General features: G+C 70.9%; 2 protein-coding genes across 2 annotated transcripts; one reads left to right on the top strand and one right to left on the bottom strand.

The window, feature by feature from the left end:
* The first annotated feature begins 456 nt into the window (after positions 1 to 456).
* On the top strand, positions 457 to 5,598 carry PRR7 (proline rich 7, synaptic). Its single transcript, XM_075164361.1, has 3 exons — positions 457 to 732; positions 3,911 to 4,552; positions 4,685 to 5,598. The coding sequence occupies exons 2-3, from the start codon at positions 4,255 to 4,257 to the stop codon at positions 5,071 to 5,073; spliced, it is 687 nt and encodes a 228-aa protein (XP_075020462.1). The 5' UTR covers positions 457 to 732; positions 3,911 to 4,254; the 3' UTR covers positions 5,074 to 5,598.
* Positions 5,599 to 5,728: 130 nt separating this feature from the next.
* DBN1 (drebrin 1) lies at positions 5,729 to 16,998 on the bottom strand. Its single transcript, XM_075164363.1, has 14 exons — positions 16,896 to 16,998; positions 12,657 to 12,712; positions 12,445 to 12,557; positions 12,168 to 12,242; positions 11,943 to 12,089; positions 11,695 to 11,772; positions 11,444 to 11,595; positions 11,181 to 11,244; positions 10,985 to 11,044; positions 10,715 to 10,829; positions 8,067 to 8,198; positions 6,494 to 7,053; positions 6,304 to 6,406; positions 5,729 to 6,186 (listed from the first exon to the last, which is right to left on the bottom strand). The coding sequence occupies exons 1-14, from the start codon at positions 16,979 to 16,981 to the stop codon at positions 6,116 to 6,118; spliced, it is 1,812 nt and encodes a 603-aa protein (XP_075020464.1). The 5' UTR covers positions 16,982 to 16,998; the 3' UTR covers positions 5,729 to 6,115.
* Positions 16,999 to 19,888: the final 2,890 nt, after the last annotated feature.

The following is a 19,888-nucleotide window of genomic DNA, read 5'->3' as shown; positions in this document are numbered from 1 at the left end:
GTGGTGTCTGTCACACGGTCAGCGTGGCTCTGGAGGCAGGGCCAGGGTGTGGGCAGCCTGTGGCCGAGCCATGAGCTGCCTGTCCCCAGCTCTGCTTGTCCCCAGCTCCCCCCTGCCCAGCGGTGCCCCAGCCCTGGCATTTGGGGGGTGCCTCGTCCCCATCCCTGTCCTTGCTGGGGAGGGGAGCAGCATGTGGGTGAAGGGGTGCTGGTGTGCAGCCAGAGCCAGAGGGTCTGGGCCCCACAGACACAGTGGGCCCTGGGTGAGCTCTGGGTGGGCACACGGGCGCTGAGGGGTCCTGGGTGCTGCCCCGAGCCGTGGGGCTGTGGAGGCAGTGCCGGCACACGATTTTGAGGGGTGAAGGATGCTCTCAGCTGTTGCCTGGGCAACGGCTCCTCCTCCAGCCCACCATGTGGCTCGGGGAGCGCTCCCCCGCCTGCCTCCCCCCGCCGCCGTGGGGAAGGGGAAGGCAGCTCCTGGCCCCCGGTGCTGGCGGGGCCGGAGGCCTGGCTCCCCCCGCTCACCCTGGCCTGACGATGCCCGCGGGCCCTGCTGTGCCCCCCGCCTCTGCATTACCCATGCCCCGAGGGAGCATCCAAGCCCCCCTGCATGGCCACAGCCCCCTGCCCGCCGTGGGTGCTGCTCGGGCACCCCCACAACCATCCAGCCGGCACTGCCGGGCTGCCGCGGCCACGCTGTGAGGTCCGATCGCAGGAGGCGAGTTCCAGCAAGGTGAGTCAGGGCTGAAGCCAAGGGGGCCGGGGGAGACGCAGCCACCACGGCCCCACTCCGAGCGAGGTGGCGGGGCTTGGCCGGCTGCCGGAGCCGCTCTGCTCGGCCGTGGCGGGAGCGGGCTGCCAGCGCCCGGCTTCCCCGGGTCGTCCCCTGGCCGGGATGGAGGAAGTCCTTCCGGCCGGGCCCCGGCAGAACAATGCGCCGTGTGTGCGGCCGCAGCGGGCGCCTGCCACGCTGCCCACGGGGAGGAAGTGGTGGCGGGGTCATGGCCTGCATGGGGCACCCGCGCCGGTCACCCACCCGGCCTCTGGCCCTGGCACGCAGTGGGCACTGTGGCCCCAGGGCTGGCACAGCTCTGCCCTGTAACTACGATCCCGCTGCTCCTGGCACAGCCCCGCAGCACCGGGCCATGGCGAAGGGAGAGTGGGTGCTCTCGCCCCCGGGTGGGTGCAGTCCCAAGGATCCCGGGGAGGGGTCTTCCCTGGGGGCTGTGACCACCAGCCTTGGGCGCAGCAGAGAACAACTGGTGACGTCCCCTCCGCCAGCAAATAGCCGGGGGAGCCCTGGCACAGGGGAATGAGTGCCCAGGCCAGGCCGGTGAAGGGTCTGCTCCGGGGCAACAGCAGCCCCCCAAGGTGTGGGGTCAACACAGCCCTCTGTGTCACCCAGTGCCACCTGTGTGGCACCCTGGCCCGGCACAGCCATGCGTCCCACTGCAGCGGCCCAGCGGGCTGCATCGGGGTCCGTTAAAGTCTCGCTAGCAGCTGAGCTGCCCTCCCTGCCCCTGTCCCTGTGCTGTGCTGGCCATCACCCCCTGAGGAGGCTGCGGCTGGCACCGGGGGAGTGGGTGGCTGGCACCTCCTGGCACTCCACGGCCACCCCCAGGGCAAGTGCATGGTCACCGGATGGGGGAGTCCGGGGCATCGCCCCACGGGGCATCGCAGGGCCGTCACCCCGGCATCCCCGGCCCCCACCCCGTGGGGCTCCCGCGGCCACCCCCAGGGATGCCACGGCTCTCACGCCACCGGCATCCCGCGGCCGTTCCCCGGGGGAGGGGATTCCCGTGGCAGTGCCCGTCCCCCCGCCCCGTGCGGGGCCCCGCCGGTAGCCCCGGCTCGGCGGTGGGTGCCGGGGCGGGGGTGCGGGGGGCCCGCCGGCTCCCGGGTCCCTCCCCGAGCTGAGGGCGGGGCGGAGCGGCGGGGCGGGAGCCCGGGCGGGGCGGCGCGCGGCGGCGGCGCGGGAGCGCTCACCGGAGACAAAGGCAGCGCCGGGAGGCGGCGGCGGCGCCGCGCACCGGGCGCGCACCGGGCCCCCTCTCCCCGCCCCCCCGCCGCCGCCTTATGGAGCCGCCGCCGCCCGCCGCGTGAGCCACGTGCGCCGCCGCCGCCGGTAACGGGAGCCGCGGAGGGAGCGGGCGCGGCGCCTCCGCCTGTTGCGCGGAGCGGAGGCAGCGGGGCAGGGGCGGGGGCGCGCGGGGCCACCGGCAACCGGGGGCCGGGGCGGAGGCGCGCGGCGCGTACCGGGGCGCGCGCCGCCGGTCTGTCCTCGGCGGGCGCGCGCCCCGGGGAAGGAGGAAGAGGAGGCGGAGGGGGCTGCCGCGCCCGGCACCGGGAGCGGGGAGGTCCCCACCGGGGTATCCCCCCTCCCGCCGGAGGCATCGGGCGGGGATGCGACGCGGGCAGCGGGGCCCAGGCCGCGGCCGGGGGCAGCGGCGCGGCCCGGGGGTACCGGCGGGGCCGAATCGGCGGCTGCTCCCAGCCGGGCGGCCGGTCCGCTCCCCGCCGGGCGTGGGTGTCTCCCAGCCCGGCCCCGCGCCTCCCCCAGCCCGCACGTCCCCGGCCTCGGCAGCCCCGCTCCCCCCGCACGCCCCAGCTGCAAACGCCCCCGGTCCCCAGGCGCCGCCAGCTCGCCCTGCCCCGGTCCCCGGTGTCCCTCCGGCCGTTACCCCGGTGCTCGACCCACGGCCCTTCCCGCACGGTGCCCCCCCGGGGATACCCAGGCTGCCGGCGGGGATCCTGTTGCAGCCGGGGCCGGGGAGCTCTCCCCGCAGGGAGCTGCCCTTAGCCGGGCAGCAGTGGCGGCTTGGGGCGCCCCAGGAAGGGGCACCCCCTCCCCAAAGACCCACATCCCGGCGCTGCCTCTGCCCCCGCTTTTGTCTGCGTGATGGAGCAGGCCCCCCGGCCCCTTCCTTCCCCCATCCCTCCTTCCTTCCGGCTGGGCTCGGCCCTCCGGCCCCGCTGCCCTTCCCGCTGCCCCGGTAGACCCCTCAGCACCGGTGGCCCCGCCACGGTACCCACGCCGGCAGCATGGCCCTGCCCTGCGGGGCGGCCGGGCACCCCGCGCCCCTTCGCCGAGCAGAGGCACGTGGGAGCGGCAGAACCTCTGCAGTCGCCCTGTCCTCGGCCGCTGCTGCTCCAGCGCTCGCCCTCCTCCCCGCTCCCCGGCAGCAAGCCCGTTTTCTCCCACACCATGATAATAATAATCCTGACGGGTGCTTACGTGCCTGCCTGCGAGCACCCATGGGTGCTGCTCCCCGCTCACTGATATGCACGGCTCCCCCCCCAACAGCACACGCTGTTCGGTGCTTGGCTGGTGGTGACCGAGCTGTCAGCCTGCCCAAAGGCAGGGAAATGGCAGGGGTGACGGTTCCCATCGCCACCAACCCCCTCCCTGCATCGCCATGTCGGGGTGCCACCATTCCCTGACCCTCCCTGGTGGCCGCGAGGCCAGCAATGGCCGCAGTGCACGTGCTCCTGCCAGCGCCACGTGCCGCAGGCAGCCGGCCACCGGCTCCACGCGTCCCTCCTCCTCCCCGCAGCACCCCGCTGTGGGGTGGGGTGGCATGGGGGCCGAGCTGCCTGGACTCTGCAGCTGATTTGGGGTGCGCTGCGTGGGCAGGAGGGGAGGATGCCAGCGGACATCCTGTGACCTCGAGGGCGTCGATGCTGCGGGGCTGCAGCATCCGTCTCCCGCCCTGGGGTGCCCAGCAGCGCCGTGGCAGAGTGCTGGGGGGGGGCGCAGGTTTGCAGCCGTGGGGGCGATGGCGGGGGCGCGCGTGGGGCCGGGCACGGCTCCCCACCGGCTGCGGGCGCCACTGCGCATGTGGAGCGAGTCACCATGGGAACGGGGCGGCCGCGTCCCCGCCATGCTCACACTCGTGTCTGTCTCGTTGCAGGGCCCCCTCCCCGCCGGCCCCCTCCCAGCGATGGGCAGCGGGACCCCGCCGGCCCCGTCCCCCCGCCGCCCGCCCCGTCGGCCCCCCACCCCACTGCCCGCCCAGCGCACCCAAGCCTGACCCACCCGCTCCAGCCCCCCCCAGCTCCATGGCGAGGATGGACCCCTGACAGCGGGCACCCACGGGCCGGAGGAGACACCGCCGGGCACGGCCCGGGGAGATGCCCTCGGTGGCCCTGACAGCATCGGGTCCTGCCCTGGCCCTGGTCCTGCCGCCCTGAGCATCCCGTCCCCACCCCAAGGGCAGGGAGAGGCAGGGGCCTCCCCCCGGGGCCGGCAGCCAAGATGGTGATGTCCCAGGGCACCTACACCTTCCTCACCTGCTTCGCGGGCTTCTGGCTCATCTGGGGGCTCATCGTGCTGCTGTGCTGCTTCTGCAGCTACCTGCGGCGGCGGGTGAAGCGGCAGCAGGAGGAGCGGCTGCGGGAGCAGAGCCTGCGCGCACTGGAGCTGGAGCCGCTGCACTACGAGGGTTACGGGGGCAGCCCCCCCGGCATCGCCATCCCTCACCGCCTCCGCCTCGAGCCCCACCATCATCACCCCCACCACATCCCACCCCCCCGGCCCTGGAGCTGCCGGCACGGTAAGGAGCAGGAAGGGCCTCTCAGCATCCACGGAGCGCACGCCTCCCCCTTTTTTTGGGGGGATACGGCACGAGAGCCAGGGCGCAGCGCTGATGGCAGCGGGGGTCTGGGGGGGGGGCTTTGCCTTGCAGAGTCAGACCTGTCGAAGCCGCCATGCTATGAGGAGGCGCTGCTGATGGCGGAGCCCCCCCCACCGTACAGCGAGGTGCTGATGGACACACGGGGGCTCTACCGCAAAATCAACGCCCCCTTCCTGAGCCACGAGCGGCTGGAGAAGCAGGAGCAGCCCCCCAGCTACAAACCCCTTTTCCTGGATGCCGGCTACGGTTCGGCGCTGCACCTGCCCCGCTCGGCCAGCCCCGGCCCTGCCTGCCCGGACCTCTACCTGCAGGCAGAGTGCTCCCCCCGCATGTTTCCCAGCTGGACGGACTCGGAGCTCAGCAGCAGGGACACCTACGAGCCGGGACCCTGGCACCTCCCGGTCTCCATGCCCCTCTTTGGCAGGACTACCGCTGTCTAACGGCGGCCCCATGGGACCCCTGGACCTTGCCGCGGGTGCCCCTCCGGCACCAGGGCCAGGGAGTGGTTTCGGTTGCCCGCGTCACCCCAGGGACGCCCGCCCCGGCACGGGCCATCGCCGCCAGCGCGGAAGGGGCTGGTTCCCCGTCTGGCCCCCGCCGGCCCCCCCATGGCCGGGGGCGCTGGGGACCCGGACTCTGCTCTGTTTCTTAAATTTTTTGTTTGTTACAGTTTGAGAATAAAAGTTTGTGGCTCGGGTTCGCCTCCTGCCGGGCTGGCGTTGCGGGACCCCCCTGGGGTGGTGACAGCCCCCCACCCCAGCCCTCCCTGCCCCCCCCAGCAGGCTGCAGCCCCCGTGGGAGTCGCTTTATTTATTAACAGACATGAGCACACCGCCATTACAGAACTTGTGCTTTCCAAAAACAGTTACCGTGGGGGGGGAGAGGGGCCAAGCGGGGGCCAAGCGGGGGGGGGGGGAAGGGGGCTCCCGGCGAGGAAGGAGTGGGGGGAGGGTAAAAGCCCCACGCCAGCTCCCTGCCGGGGTTTGGGGGGGGGGCAGGGGCACCGCCGGCCGCAGCCTCGCCTTGGTCAGGTCACTTTATTGCCATATTCATTTATTATTATTATTATTATTATTATTATTATTATTATTATTATTATTATTCCTTTTTTTTTTTAACTCGTGCAAAGTATGGGGGGGCTCCCGGGGGGGGGCACGAAGAGAACGAGGACCCCGTCCCACAGCCGGGCAGGGGATGCGAGCGTGCCCCCCCCCCCCCAAAGGGGCACTGGGGCAGCGGCGGGGGGACAACTGCTAAGGGGGGGCTGACATGGCTCCTACCGACAACTTAAAAAAGAGAGAAAGAGATTGGGGGGCTGTAAAAGGTGCCCCGGGGCAGGGGCGCAGCGGGGCGGCCCCCACCCGGAGGCCTCATCCTGCGGGGCCCCAGCGGGGCGAGGGGGGGGCCCGGCCCCCGACTACGGCCCCCTCGCGCCCCGCGCCGGCCGGGGCGGGCTGCCTGCGCTGGCAGCGGGGCCCGGGCTTACAGGCCCCCCCCGAAGCTCTCCTCCTCCTCGGGCAGGGGGTCCGCATCCCAGCACGTGATGTCAATCTCTGGGGGACAAGGCGGGGGGGTGTCAGGGCGGCATAGGGTCTCCACGGAGGGGATCAGGGTGGCATGGGGTGCCCCACGGTGGGACAGATACCCCCCCCCTCACTGTCCCCACTCACCTGGGGGCTTGTTGTAGAAGACGGGCTGGGGGGCTTTGGCCGATGGCTCCTCGGGGGGGGGCACCTCCTCCTCCTGGGACTGGCTGAAGTAGCCCTCGCTGGCCTGGGGGGGGGTGCAGGGGGTCAGGACCCCCCCCCTCCCCGGCCACCCTGTCACCCCCCTGACCCCTCCCTCCCCAGCAATGCTTACCTGCTCCCCACGACCCGGCGTCCCGTCCTTGGGGGCCATCTCCCCGTTGGTGATGGGGGGCGTCTCTCGGCCTGGGGTCTCCTCCTGGGGGGCACGCTGGCAGCCCAGCCCCCGGGGTTGGAGGTCCCCCCCGCCGGCTGCCTCCTCCTCCTCGTCCTCCTGCTCTGCGTCGCAGAAGGTGGCGGGGGGCTCGGGCAGCTCGTCCAGGCTCAGCAGGGCCCCTTCGTCGGGCAGCGCAGCCGGGGGGCCCTCGGGGACGGGGGTGGCGGGCAGGGGCCAGGCAGCGGGGGGGGTCGCCCCGTCGCTCTGCCACAGGTCGATGAGGCTCTCGGGGTTGGGGGTCTCCCCAAGCTGGGGCTCAGCCGCCGCGGGTGGCGGGGAGGGCTCGGTGGGCTCCAGGGTCACCAGGTCCCCCAAGGCGTCACCCCCTGCTGTCCATGCAGGCCTGGGGCCGGGCTCGTCCCCAGGGGGCTCGGTGGCCTTGTCCTCGGGCCCCGGGAAGGGCCAGTGCTGCTCAGGGGTGGCTGGCCCGGCCTCCTGGGTGCTGGGGCTGGGGGAGTCTGCAAGGGGGGGGACAGCAGTCAGTGGGGACAACCCCCCTCATCCAGGGCTGGGGGACACCCAGGGACAGGGCTGCAGCTGGGGGGGGGGTCCTCTGGGCTGGGAGCAGTGGGGAGATGCTGCGGGGATGGGTGGGAGCGGCTGGACAGGGAGGGGATATGGGGGGGGGGGGGCAAAGTGATCCTTTGGGGGGGGTGTGGGGGCTGTGCCCTGCTGGGTGGGGTGGCTGGGAGGTACGGGGCAGGGGGACGTGGAGGGGATGGGGAGGGATGCACTGGGAAGATGCAGAAGGGAAAGCTGGGATGCACCAAGGAATGCAAAGGGGCCAGTGGGGACGCAGCAGGGACACATTGGGGGGCTGCAGCAGAGTTGTCTGGGATGCACTGGGGATGCAGTGGGGCAGCGGGGATGCACGGAGGGAAGCAGCAACACTGGCAGGGACGTACTGGGGAATGGCGCAGATAGGGCAGAGTCGCATTGGGGGATGCAGCAAAGACAGCGGGGATGCACTGGGGTGATGCTGCAGAGATGGAGGGCATGTATGGAGGGGGGGATGCACTGGCAATGGCGGAGATGCACTGGCTGGGGCAACGCACTGGAGATGGGGGGGATGCATGGGGGGATGCAGCAGAGACAGCAGGAATGCACTGGCGTTGGAAAATGCACTGGAGACAGCAGGGATGCAACAATGACAGTGGGGAGGCACTGGGGGATGCAGCAGAGACGGCGGGGATGCACCGGCGCGGAGCAGCGGATACGGCGGGGATGCGCTGGGGGACACAGCAGAGACGGCGGGGGATATACCAAGGGATGCAGACGGGACAGCATGGATGCACTGAGTGATGCAAGGGAGGTTGGCAGGGCTGCAGCATTGGGGCTGCAGCGGGGGATGCAGGGGGGGGGGATGCAGAGGATGCAAGGGGGCTGCAGCAGGGGGATACACTGTGGGGAACCGCGGGGATGTGCCTGGGCAGCACCAGGCAGGGGCAGGCAGCGGGAGCCCTGCGCCCACCTTTGGGCGTTGCCGGCGTCTCGTTGCCTGAGGCGCGGGTGCCCGGCTCGCCCAGCGGCGTGGCGGCCGGGCTGGACTCGCAGGGGCTGCAGCCCGCTGCCGAGGCCTTGCGGTAGGCGTCCGACTGGCTGCCTGTGGACAAGGGAGACGGGGTGGCATGGCGGGGGCTGCCCACATCGGGCAGGGAACCAGCACCCCAGCACCACCCCTGCTCCTGCCCCACGCCAGCCCGGCCATGAGCTGTCAAATGCACATCACCATGTACCTGCCACCGCGTCGTCCCCTGCTGCGGTGGCGGGGCAGATGCACCCACGGGTGCAACAACCACCATGCCCCCTCCAGGCATCCCCACCGGCCCCGTGCAGCAGCAGCCCCCCCATCTGCCAGGTATGGGGACAGCCAGCCCCGTACCTGCCGTGGCACATGCCGGCCCTGCCCACGCATCTCCCAGTGGGCCCTGGCACAGCCTGTCCTCCGCAGGCACAGCTCTGTGCCCCGCTACCCCCCGGCCAGGGGGCACAGCCCCACACAGCCCCAGGCACCGCCTGGTCCCTTCTGCCCCATGGGCACAGCCCCACACAATCCTGGGCATGGCCTTTTCCATCCCGCGCTGCCCCACGGGCACAGTCCTGCATGGTCCAGGGCACCGCCTGCCCCGTCCCCTTCTGCCCCACGGGCACAGCCAGACACGCTCCACGGGCACAGCCTGCCCCATCTCCGTCTGCCCCATGAGCAGAGCCTGCCCTGTGCCCCCTCCATCCCATGGGCATAGCCTGCTCCATCCCATGGCAGAGCATCATCTCCTTAGGCACAGCTCTGCCCTCTCCCGGTCTGTCCCACGGGCACAGCCTGCCTGGTGCCCCCTCCCCGCACCACAGGCACAACCAGCCCATGGGCACAGCCTGCCGCATCCCCCCACCCCAGGGGCACAGCGCCCACCGTGGGGCTAGCCCCAGCCGGAGCATTCAGGGTGCCCGTGGGTGCAGGTGCAGCCCCCGCTTGGGTGCCCGGCCCCCTCGGGGTGCCCATGGGAGGGGCGCTGCCTCTGCCGTTGGTCCCGTGGCTCCGTCCTCGCGCCCCCCGGCCCGGTGTGCCATGGGGCTGGGGTGGGCTGTGGGGTGGCCGCCCACAGCTCGGCCCCCCGGAGCTGCGTGCCCGGGGGCTCCCAGCTACCTACATGGGAAGAAAGAGGAGAGATTTGGGGTGCGGTGGCAGGTGATATAGGGGAAGGGGGTCCGTGGGGGGGAGGAGGAGGAGGAGGAGGAAGAAGGTGGCCCACTGTCAGCTGTCTTTATGAAAGGACAGTGCAGACGACCTGCCGAGAGAAAGACAGACAGACAGACGGACGGAGAGAGAGAGAGCAAAGAGATGGGTCAGTCCCTGCTCAGCGCGGCCGTGGTGGGGCCGGGGCACTGGGGCACCGGGATGGGAGGACGGTGGGATGAGAGGCAGCACCAACAGCGGGACAGGAGGACAGCGGGACAGGAGGACGGAAAGACAGCAGGACAGAAGGACAGGAGGCAGCACTAAGTGGCCAAGTGGGGAGAGAGGCCAGACAAGGCCATGGGACCAACTATCTGCTCAGGCACAGCACGGCCCCACAGCATGAACCCACGGCACAACCCACGGCACAACCCACGGCACGGCTCCATGGCTTGGCCACAACACACAGCCCACAGCACGACCCACGGCACAGCCCCACAGCGTTGCCCCGAGGCACAGCCCCACAGCACAGCCCCATGGCACAGCCCCACGGCACAGCTCATGGCATGACCCCACAGCAAGAAGACACATCACAGGCCCCCCCCCCCGCCGGCACAGCCCCACGGCACAGCCCCATGACGTGGCCCCACACCTGGAGGTGCCCACCAGGACACCTAGAGCCACAAAGAAAGTCCCAGGGTGGGACCCCAGACTGTGGGGCAGACCAGCTCCCCTGTCAGGCACCCCCTGCCCAGTTGCCTTCCCCCCCATGGCCATCCCTCTGCAGGGACAGCCCCACTGCCACGGCCAGAGACCTGCTGGCATCACCCTGACCCACCATAGGCACCCACCCTGGCAGTGGGGACCCTGGGGTGGGCATGCCATGGGGCATGGGGGTGCCCCACACCTGCCCCACTCACTCCTGCCCCTTTTAGCTGACCCCGTGGGAAGAGTTTCCTTCCCAAGCCACACCGCGGACCCCCGGCTGCCACCCCAGCCGCACCCTGACCACGTTGCCACCCTGGCTACCGGCGTGGTGCTGTGACGGGTGGGCAGACGACACCTGAGCGAGCAGGGAGCAGGATGCACCCCCCCATTGCCAAACACCTCCCCCTGGCACCCAGCCCCAGCCCCTGCCAAGCTGCCCTGGCAGCAGGGGCCACAAGGTGTGGTGGTGGTGGCGGCAGCAGTGGTGGTGGTGGCGCGGCAGAGCAGGACGACCCTTTGCCATCTTCGTGCCCCAGCACCCACCATCATGGCACCGGGGACAGCAGAGAGGACACTGTCTCCCCACATTACAGCCCTGGTGCCCCCAGATCCTGCTGCGACCTGCTGAGCTGCGGGGAGCCCCAGCAGTGCTGCACTCACCTGCTCCGCAGCCCACAGCCCCCCCCGCCTCTCCGTGCCCCCCCCCCCAGTGCCCACAGCCCCCCCCAGCCCCTCACCTGTCCTGTGGCTGCCCGGCGAGACAGCATCGCTGCTGCCCGATGCCACCCGCTCCTGTTGCTTGAAGAAGTCCCGGGGGTTGTCGGGCCGCTGAGCGATGATGGCAGCAGCCTCCTACGGGGACGGGGGAGGCTGAGACCCACCGCCCCGGTGGCGTGGGGCTGCGGGACCACCCCCGTCGCACCCCGCGACTGGGTCCCCGTCCAGCTGTGGGCACCGCTGGCTGGGGAATGAGGACCGGCACTGGGCATGGCCGCCACCGCACTCACCTCCACCTCCGACTCCGATTTCCTGAGCTGCTGCCTGTCGTCCTCCTCTTGCTGCTCCCCCTGGGAAGAGACGCCGCGTCACCCCCCCGGCCCCGGGACGCCCTGTGGGCCTGGCTGGGAAAAGCCCTTCCCCGGGGGTGGTGGCAGGCGGCAGGTCCGGCTCCGACCCCAGCCCCGTGCCCACGGCGGCACTTACGAAGATGGACTGCTCCTTCAGGCGCTGCCGGGCCTCCTCCGCCTCCATGCTCTGCTGCTTCCGCCTGCGATGGGGGCACAGGAGGGGGGCTGGGCATCAGCTCCTGCCAGCCCCTGCCCACCAGCCCCTGCCCAGCCCCATCCTTGGTGGGAATGAACACCCATGCGCCCACCCAGCCGCTCGCAGCACGTGCACAACCGTCCTGTGTGTGTGACCATCCCGCATCTCACAGGACACAGCCCCCACCCCGGCCCCCGCCGTGCCTGTGCTCCTCGATCTGCTCCTCCCGCTCCCGGTAGCGCCGCTCCCGCTCCTCCTGCTCCAGCCGCTCCTGCTCCATCCGCTCCTGCTCAAACCGCAGCCGGGCGTCCAGGGCCTTTTTCCGCTCCTCCTCCTTACGCAATTCCTCCTCTTTCTGGTGGAGGAGGGGGGATGAAGGACGGGGCTGTCCATCAGCCCACTGGTGGCTCACCCCACTCCCCGGGGGCCACCGGCTGCCCTCCCCGTACCCCACCTTGGCCTGCTCCCAGAACTGCTCCCGGTTGAGCCGCTTCATCTCCACGGTGGCGTCGGTTTTCTGGTAAGTGGTGCCCTGGGACGGAGGAGAGGCGGGGGGGGCGGAGGGGCTGGGATCAGCGAGGGGGAATAACAGTAAGTGGCACACGGGGTGACGGGCTGCGGCAGACAGGAGCCCCGGGCGGGAGGGATGCCCCGCGCCCGCCGCCATCACCGCCATCACCATCACTGCCATGAGGACATTACCACGGGTTCGGCGTTCTCGTCCTCCCGCAGTCGCAGGCGGTGCAGCACCGGGCTGGAGACACGGGCCAGCCCGTTGGAGAGCCGCTGCCCAATGGCCCCCGGGTCGATGTCCTCCACGCTGCTGGCGTTGACAATGACATCCACGCCCTGAGGGGGGGGCCAGCGGCCGTCAGGGACCGGGGTCGGTGCCCTGGCAGCATTGTCCCCCTCCCCAGTGTCACCCACCTGGAAGAACTCAGCGATCTTGGCCACGTGGCTGGCGCAGGCACATTTGCGGGCGTCCGGCACGTCCTCGCCCACCTGTGGCAGCCGGGGAAGGGCTGAGCCAGGGAAGGGCAGCAGGGTGACCCCCACCTCACTGCCCACCATGGGGCAGCAGGACCGTGGGACACCCGCATCCTCCCAGCCACCACGGGCTCCTCCCTCACACCCAGCCATGCCCCTGCCAACACTGCAGCCCCGGTGGGCACGGTCGCCCCAGTGTGGCCCCCCCCACACTCACCCAGTTGACGAGGACATATTTGGGGAGCACAGCCTGGGGGTCCTTGACGCTGCAGAAGCCGTACATCACCTTCTGGATCTCAAAGCGGCCGGACAGCTCCAGCAGACCTCCCCCTGGCACAGCACCATCAGCCCACGTCCACCCGGCACTGGGATGGGTGCTGGGGAAAATGCCAGCAGAGCCGAGCCGGCTGTGGGGACAGAGGACCTTACCTCCTGACGCTGCCAGCTTCAGGTCATTGGAGCCATCCTCGTACGTGTAGAGGGCCCTGGGGAGACAGCGTGGGTGAGCCACAGCCAGGGAAAGCGTGGGACGGCCCCCCCCCCCCCATCCTGCTAACACTGAGGTCAGGGCAGGTCCCGGAGGACCGGCCAGGTGTCCCCAAGCTGCCACACAGCCACCCCAACCCCTTGCCCATCACCACCGTGAGAGGCCAGGCTGCCAGGCGGGGCAGGCAGGACTGCGGCAAGGCCCATTCCGCTCCCTGCCGGCTGGCAGCCATGGGGCAGGGTCCCAAGGTTGGGGACAGAGGAGTCACTTGGGCACAGGGACCAGCTGGGCGATGCCACCCACAGACCGCAGGCTGCCGTGCCGTGCTGCAAGCCACCGCGCCCTTGCAGCTCCTCGCCTGCCCTTCGCTGTTCCCCCCCACCCCGACCCCACCAGTTACTGACCAGCTTTGGGGACAGCCCCACACCCCGGCAGGGAACTCGGGGCCGCTCACGTGCCTGGCTGCGTGAGCCGCCGGCCCGGCAGGCACCAGGCCGGGGGAGGACGCCGGAGCACCAGCAGCAGCAAATCAATGTGCCGCCGGGGTGTGATGGGGCCGTCATGGAGACTGTTCCTTGGAAACCGTTCCTGGCGGATGGGAAACCCCCTCTCGCTCCTGCCGCGCCCCGGCCAGCCCCCCTGGGGCTCCACAGGGACCCCCGCTAACCCGCACCTCCCCAGGGGCATGCAGCCAGCTATAGGGGGGGGAGGACGCATGCCGACTAGGTCCAGGGCCAGTGGGCGAGGGGATGGCTGTTGCTAGGCAACCAGCATCCTCCATTGCCATGGCAACCCCCCCATCCCAGCTGGGATGCAGCTCGCCCCGATGACGAGGTGATTAGCGGAGGGGAGCGGGGGAGGCAGGCAGGCAGCAGGGATCTGCCGGGGCCTGGCAGGCACCCAAACCTGCCTGCCACCGTCACACGCTGCGCCCGGAAAGCCAGGGCCACCCGTGCTGGACACCCCCCCCATCCCTGCACCGGGGCGGGCGGGCGGCTCTGCCGATCGGCATTCGGCTGGCGGCGCCCGCGCAGTGCCGGGCAGAGCTGTCCTCACCCGAGCTCGCAGCTTCCAGACAGAGGCTGGGCTTGGGGATAGGAATGGGGGGGCCCCGACAGGCAGAGCCCCCCCAAACTGGGGCCATGGCTGGACCCCGAGAGCTGAAAAACAAGGGGAAGGCAGGCGGGTGCCTAACATGGAGGAGAGCCTCCCTCTGCCCCCCAGCACCCACCACCCCCTGAGTCCCCGGCAGCGAGCCGCAGATAATTGCACCAACAAGATTGACTTTAATCCGCACATCCCGATCCCGCTAATCGGCCGCCCCAGCCGGCGCCGGCTCCCAGCCTGGAGCCAGCAAAGCAGCTGCAAAATGCCGTCTGCGATGCCTGCGCCGGGGAAGGGCGACAAACGCAACCCCTGCCTGCAACTGTGGCCCCTGCCTGCAGCCCCGGCCTGGGGGACCTGCTGTGATCCGCCAGAATGGGGGTGGACGGCAGCATTTTGGGGGAGCCCAAGGCTACAGGCAGGGGTTGGGGGCTTGCAGGGTGGGATACAGCTGGATGCAGAGGGGAGGAAACAAGTAGGGCAGAGCCACGGCATCGCTGCCTGGGGAGTCTGTGGGTGCTGGGGGCACCTACTGTCTGCTCTCCCCCCCCACGACCCTGCCATGCAGGGTGGCACCCGAGCGTGGTGCTCCCAGGGCAGCCGGGGCTTGGCAGGGCCCTGTCACCCCGGGTACCGCTGCAGAAACAGAGCCCTGCCCCGAGCATAGCCCAGTGGCATGGCCTCACCCCATGCCAGGATGGAGGATCTGGAGGTTTCCAGGGGCCAGCGGGGCCATGCTGGGGGACCCACAGGGACCCACAGCCCAACAGCATCACCACGAGCCCCGGCAGCGGGGACAAGCCGTGCCACAGTGGGTGCAGGCAGCATCTCATGCATTGCTTACCCCCTTCCATGGGCTTTAATCCCTCCACCCAGCCCATACAGCCCCTTTCCACCCCCTGGGCTCCGGGCATGTGGGGCACCCATGGGTGGGATGCCCCGTGCAGCCCAGGGAGGAGGGCTCCCCACTGCTGGGGAACTCTAGCAAAAATCCCCATCACCCCGCCAAGGGGACAGCAGCCCTCGCATGGCCCCATCGCTCACCAGAGCAGGCAGACTAGCACCCGTGGGTGCCAGCACTCAGGGCACCCATTGCTGCCTGCCCCCCCACCCACCATGGCCGGGGTGGGGGGAGCATCGCCCCAGCCCGCCTTGCCCCAGCCCGGGCACATGTGTTTCCAATGTGGCTGGGAGCTCCAGGGAGTCGGCGTGCTCAGAAAGCAGCACCAAATTCCTTTCCAATCGAGTAATGGGCCCCAGCAGCCTCCGCGGGGCCGGGCAGGGGGAGGGGACGCTCAGACCCTCCAGGACCAGGCTCGGAGCGGGGGGGGGAATCCCAGACTAAACACAGGGATCCCAGCCGGGCGAGAGTACAGCATCCCCCAGGGCCAGGCTCCGGCGCAGTGTCCTCACAGTCCCTGGCTCAGCCAGGCTGGGCCACCGCCGGGGGACAGTCCCCATCACCCCTGCCCAGTGCAGCCCCCCAAGCATCGCCCCTCATCCTGCACTCAGGCACTGGGCCCTGCAGCGAGGATGCTGCTCCCATGGCACTGAATGCCGGACACCCCGGTGACCATGGGATGGAGGGGCTGGGGACGATGGGGCGAGCTCAGCCCTGAGGATGGGGATGGCAGGGGCTCATTGCCCGGCTGGGGCTCAGCGCTGGAGGAGCCGGGGGGGCCCGGCCCCGGAGCTTGCCTTCCCGGGAACCGTTTCTGCTGCTCTCAGCAGCTTTGGCAGGGAGGGCTCCTTTGCAGCGGATGCTGGGAAGCGAGATGTACCCAGGGCTGACAGCTGCCTCCTGGCCGGCAACACGCACCGCGCTCGCCCACGGCACCCTTGGGCTGGCGGCAGGACCGTGGGGCTCCCTGGAGACCCAGGGCTGGCGGGGAGGGGGGACCTGAACAGGCCCACGCAGCCCGGGGGGCTCCCAGCCCTGCCCAGAGAGCAGGGACCTGGTTGGAGAGTGGCGTGCATCCCTGCTGGGGGGTGGGTGCATCCCGGCTGGGTGGTGGGTGCACAGTAGGCACCCCGGCCAGAGAGCAGGATGCACAGCATGCACCCAGCACCGAACGCTGCCCAGTACCCCGGCTCTGCCCAGCGAGCTGCACCCTAGGGTGCCGGGAGCATCCGCCACACACACGGCACAGGCACCCTGGGGGCAGTTGGCCCCAGCCAGCCTTACAGCACCCCAGTGGGGCTGGGAGATGCGGGTGCGCGCTGGGAGAATTGGGGTGGTGGTGGGGAGATGCTCCCTGCGGGCTCCTGTGCCGGCTGCAGCGGGGTCTGGATCCGGCTGGGCCCCGGTGCCCGCAGCGTGGGGTGCCGAGCACTGGGGGGGTGCAGGCAGGGCACGGCAGCCCCGGGGGTCCCGCCGGGGGAGGCCACCACCCGCCCCGACTCCGTAGCAGCCCCAGCCCGGCGGGGCAGTCCCGGGCCGGTGCACCGCGGCCCCCCGGGGATAGGGCATCCCGGGGGTGAGGGCAGCGGGGCCGGGGGGGGATGCCCGGAACCCCCGCGGCCGCAGGCCTCGCTTCGCCGGGGCAGAGGTGCCGCCCGCTGTCGGGGCACCGCCGGGGCCGGCCGGGAGCGGGGCCGGGCTGGGGGCTCCCCGATCCCCCCCCCCCGGGTGCCCCTGCCCGCGGCTCCGGCTCCAGACAATGGCGAGGGACCCCGGGCCGGGCCCACCACCGGGAGGACCCCCGGGCCCTCCCCGCCGTGCGCGGACCCCCCCGCTCCCCGCGCTCGCTGCCCGGCGGCGGGTCGGGCTGTGCCGGGGGCTCCCGGGGGCGGCGGGTCCCAGCGCTCGCACGTGTCGGCCCGGCGCAGACAAAGCGGGGACCGCGCCCCGGCCCGGTGCGGCGGCGGCGGGCAGGTGCGGGCACCGGGGGCGGCGGGCCGGGCACACCCCCCCGCCCCGCCCGCCTTTGTGTGCCAGGGCTTTCGGCACCGCGGGCCCGGGGCGGCGGGGGGCGCAGCGCGGGGCGCGGCCGGTGTTACCGGGCGGCTCCGTGCACAAAGGGCGGCGGCGGCGGCGGGGACAAAGGGGCGGCGGCGGCGGCGGCGGGCGCGCTCACCAGTCGGTGGGGCTGTCCTCGCCGATCACGTCCTGGTAGGAGGCGAGCAGCTCCAGGCGGTGCGCCGCGAAGCCGACGCCAGCCATGGCAGGGCCGGGATGCTGCCGGGGGGACCGGAGGGACCGGCCGCCTGCCCGCCTCCGAGACACTGCCGCAGCGGCCGGGCGGAGGGGCGAGCGGCGGGGAGGCTCCGCCCGCCGCCGCGCCCGGTCCTAGCGCCGCGAACGGCGGCCCCCCCTCCCCTCCGCCCCCCCAGCCCGGCCCCCGCCCCCGCCCCGGCCCCCGCCGCGCCCTCGGGGCGCCCCCGGGGCACCCCGCCGGCCGCGCCTCCGGGCACCGCGCCGGGACCCCTGGGGTGCGGGCAACATCGCCCCTGCCCCGGGTTGCCCCCGCACACGGCTCTACCCCGGGATCCTGCGCCCCGCGGACCCGCAGCCTGGGCTCTGCTCTGCCCCCACAACCTCGCAGCCCCGGTCCCAGGGACCCTGAACGCCGGAAGCCTGCACCCCGGCTCAGCTCCCTCCTGGGAACCTGCACCCCGGGTGGTTCCGCACCCTGGGCTCTCCTCTTGTCCTGGGGACCGGCATCCTGTGCTACCCCCTCCTGGGGACCTTGGGGACCTCGCACCCCAGACCCTCCCCTGCCCCATGTCCCCTCCACCCTGGGGACACAGCACACGGGGAACCCTGTTCCCTCAGCTTCTCTGTGCCCCAAGACCCCGTGTCCTGAGGTTTCCTCTCCAAGGACGCGGCACTGTGGGCTCTGCCCCACACACCCAGCCGTGCCCTCGCTGCTGCACAAGGTGGCAGTGGGCACAGCCTTTGTGGGGGCCCTTTTGCTGCCCGTCCCCCCTTCCATACCCGCCGCTCCCAAACCCCCCAGGCCCCTCGGGACCCTGCCAGGCTGTGCACGACGGTGCCTTTTCCAAGAGGTTTTGCCTCCACGTGAACGCACAAAGTTGCTTTTGCACTGACCCATGCAGGGCTCTGCAGCGGCTCCCAGCTGGGTCCGGGCAGGCAGCATCGCCCTGCCCAACCCTTGGCACTGCCCACATCCCGGACCAGAACGGCGCTGAAGGGGACTCTGTGCTGGAGCGTACAGGGCCTGATCCCCGCAGGTTGGGGCTGATGCCGGCCTGGCTCTTCCCAGTCCAAGCCCTTCAGAGCAGCCTGTGGATGAGCCCCCCAAGCCCAGTGGGACACGGGACAGGGTGCTGCAGGCCCTGCCTGTGCTGCCTGCTTCCCCCACGCCTGCACGCCCTCTTTGCACCAGCATTTCTGAGCTAGGCCAGAGCCGGAGCCGCCCTAAGAGGCTGCAAGAGTTTGTGAGCAGCTGTGGAACAGCTGCCGGGGCCAGCGCGGGGGCCGGGGCTGCAGCAGGCGCCCCGCAAGTGGCTCAGCTGGCTTTGGGGGTGGATGTGGTGAGACCCTGCTCGGGGACATGGTGGGAGTCCTGAGCCCGCCACCGCCAGGCTTTGTTCTCGGAGCAGCGTGCCGCAGCCCCTCCCCAGGCTCCACCCCCGCAGCCCACCCGAGACCCTCCTTCCGCTGCCTGTGCACAAGCTCCTCACATGGTGCACAGAGCTGGTGGGCAAGAGCTGCTCTGGCAAAGCGCAGAGGCACCTTGGGTGGTAGAGGCGTCATCGGTAGCGACCAGAGGCAACAGGGTGCCAACCAGAAGGGGCTGAGTCCTCAGTGGGTGCAGGCCTTGCAGCAGCACAAGGGAGATGCTTGGCTCTCCCTTGGGGAGAGGCAGGCTGGCTGCGGCACCGCAGCTCAGCCCTGGCCCTGCTCCAAGGCTGGGTACCCCGGGGCTGAGCTGGCACAACCTGTTCCCAGGCCGTGCTACCCCAGCAGGCTCCGTCCCGCATGGCTGCCTCTCCCTGCCCCTTCCCTGCCCTCCGCTCATGGGTTGCTGCCCCGGCTGAGCCAGGGCTGGCTCGGTGGCTGCTCACGTGGGGCCGCAGTCGCCCGCCCTGCGCTTCCCTTGACCTTGGCTGCGCAGCTGGGACTGACGCTTGGGCACTTACCACATCCCTGCTCGTCCTGGCCTTGCCAGGCAGGCGCCGGCTGTTTCTGTCCGTTTTCGCAGCCGTGTCCTGCTGCTCCTCGGTGTGACCTCGGTGCGTCCCATCGCCTGCATGTGCCCCATCCAGAGCGCCCGGCCCAGACCCAACCTGCCTCCATCACTCCCACTTTCACCTCCCCATCTTTGACAGGGTTTTGCGCTCCTGCAGCTGGCACCAGGGAGATGTGGCACCGGTGAGATGTGGCACCGCAGCTGCAGGCCAACTCTGGGTGATGCCGGGAGGCATTTGGCTTCCCACAGCCAGCTCCTGCCCTCGGCAGAACCTTCCAGTAGATTAGCAAGACAATTTTCCTTCCAATTGCTCATCATGGTAAGAGCTGCAATTATTAATGACCGTTCCAGCTGCCAGAGCGGAGTGGGAGGAGCGGCTCTTCCCCACACCCGCTGCCCCCGAGCCCGTTCCAGCCGGAGGTGCCGGCGCGGCCTCGCACCCGTCCTTCGGGACAGCAGCTGCATCGCATGAGCGAACGCTTGGCTGCTCCACGCTGGAGCACGCCCAGAGCCGGTGCACGTGGCCCACGCGTGCCCCATGACTTCTTGTCCTCTGCACAGGACTCAGGGCCAGGGCACAGCAGGGACCGGGGGACACCGCTGGGTAAGCAGGGACCCCCCTGCAGGGTTGGACATCTGCCCCATCCCCCCTTGCTGCAGCTTTGCCCCCCCGCATTAATTACCACCTCTGTTAGCGGTTCTGCCTGCTACGAAGAGAGGGCCAACCCAGGTGACATGAGGGGTCCAGCCCGGGCTGATGCAGGCAGAGGAGAAATCTGAGGCGAAGATTTCCCCTGCAAAGCTGGAGGGAGCTGAGTCAGGCCCCGGGGGGGAGCGGGGCGAGGGCCGAGTGTGACCTTCCCAGCCGGCCACACCTCGCTCGCTGAAACCGCAGGCCCCAAGACAGCCGGCAC

This window comes from Calonectris borealis, chromosome 15, assembly GCF_964195595.1.
Source record: "Calonectris borealis chromosome 15, bCalBor7.hap1.2, whole genome shotgun sequence".
NCBI classification, from domain to species: Eukaryota; Metazoa; Chordata; class Aves; order Procellariiformes; family Procellariidae; genus Calonectris; species Calonectris borealis.
The sequence above is the reverse complement of the archived record's forward strand: the minus strand, read 5'-3'. Positions and strand labels throughout refer to the sequence as shown.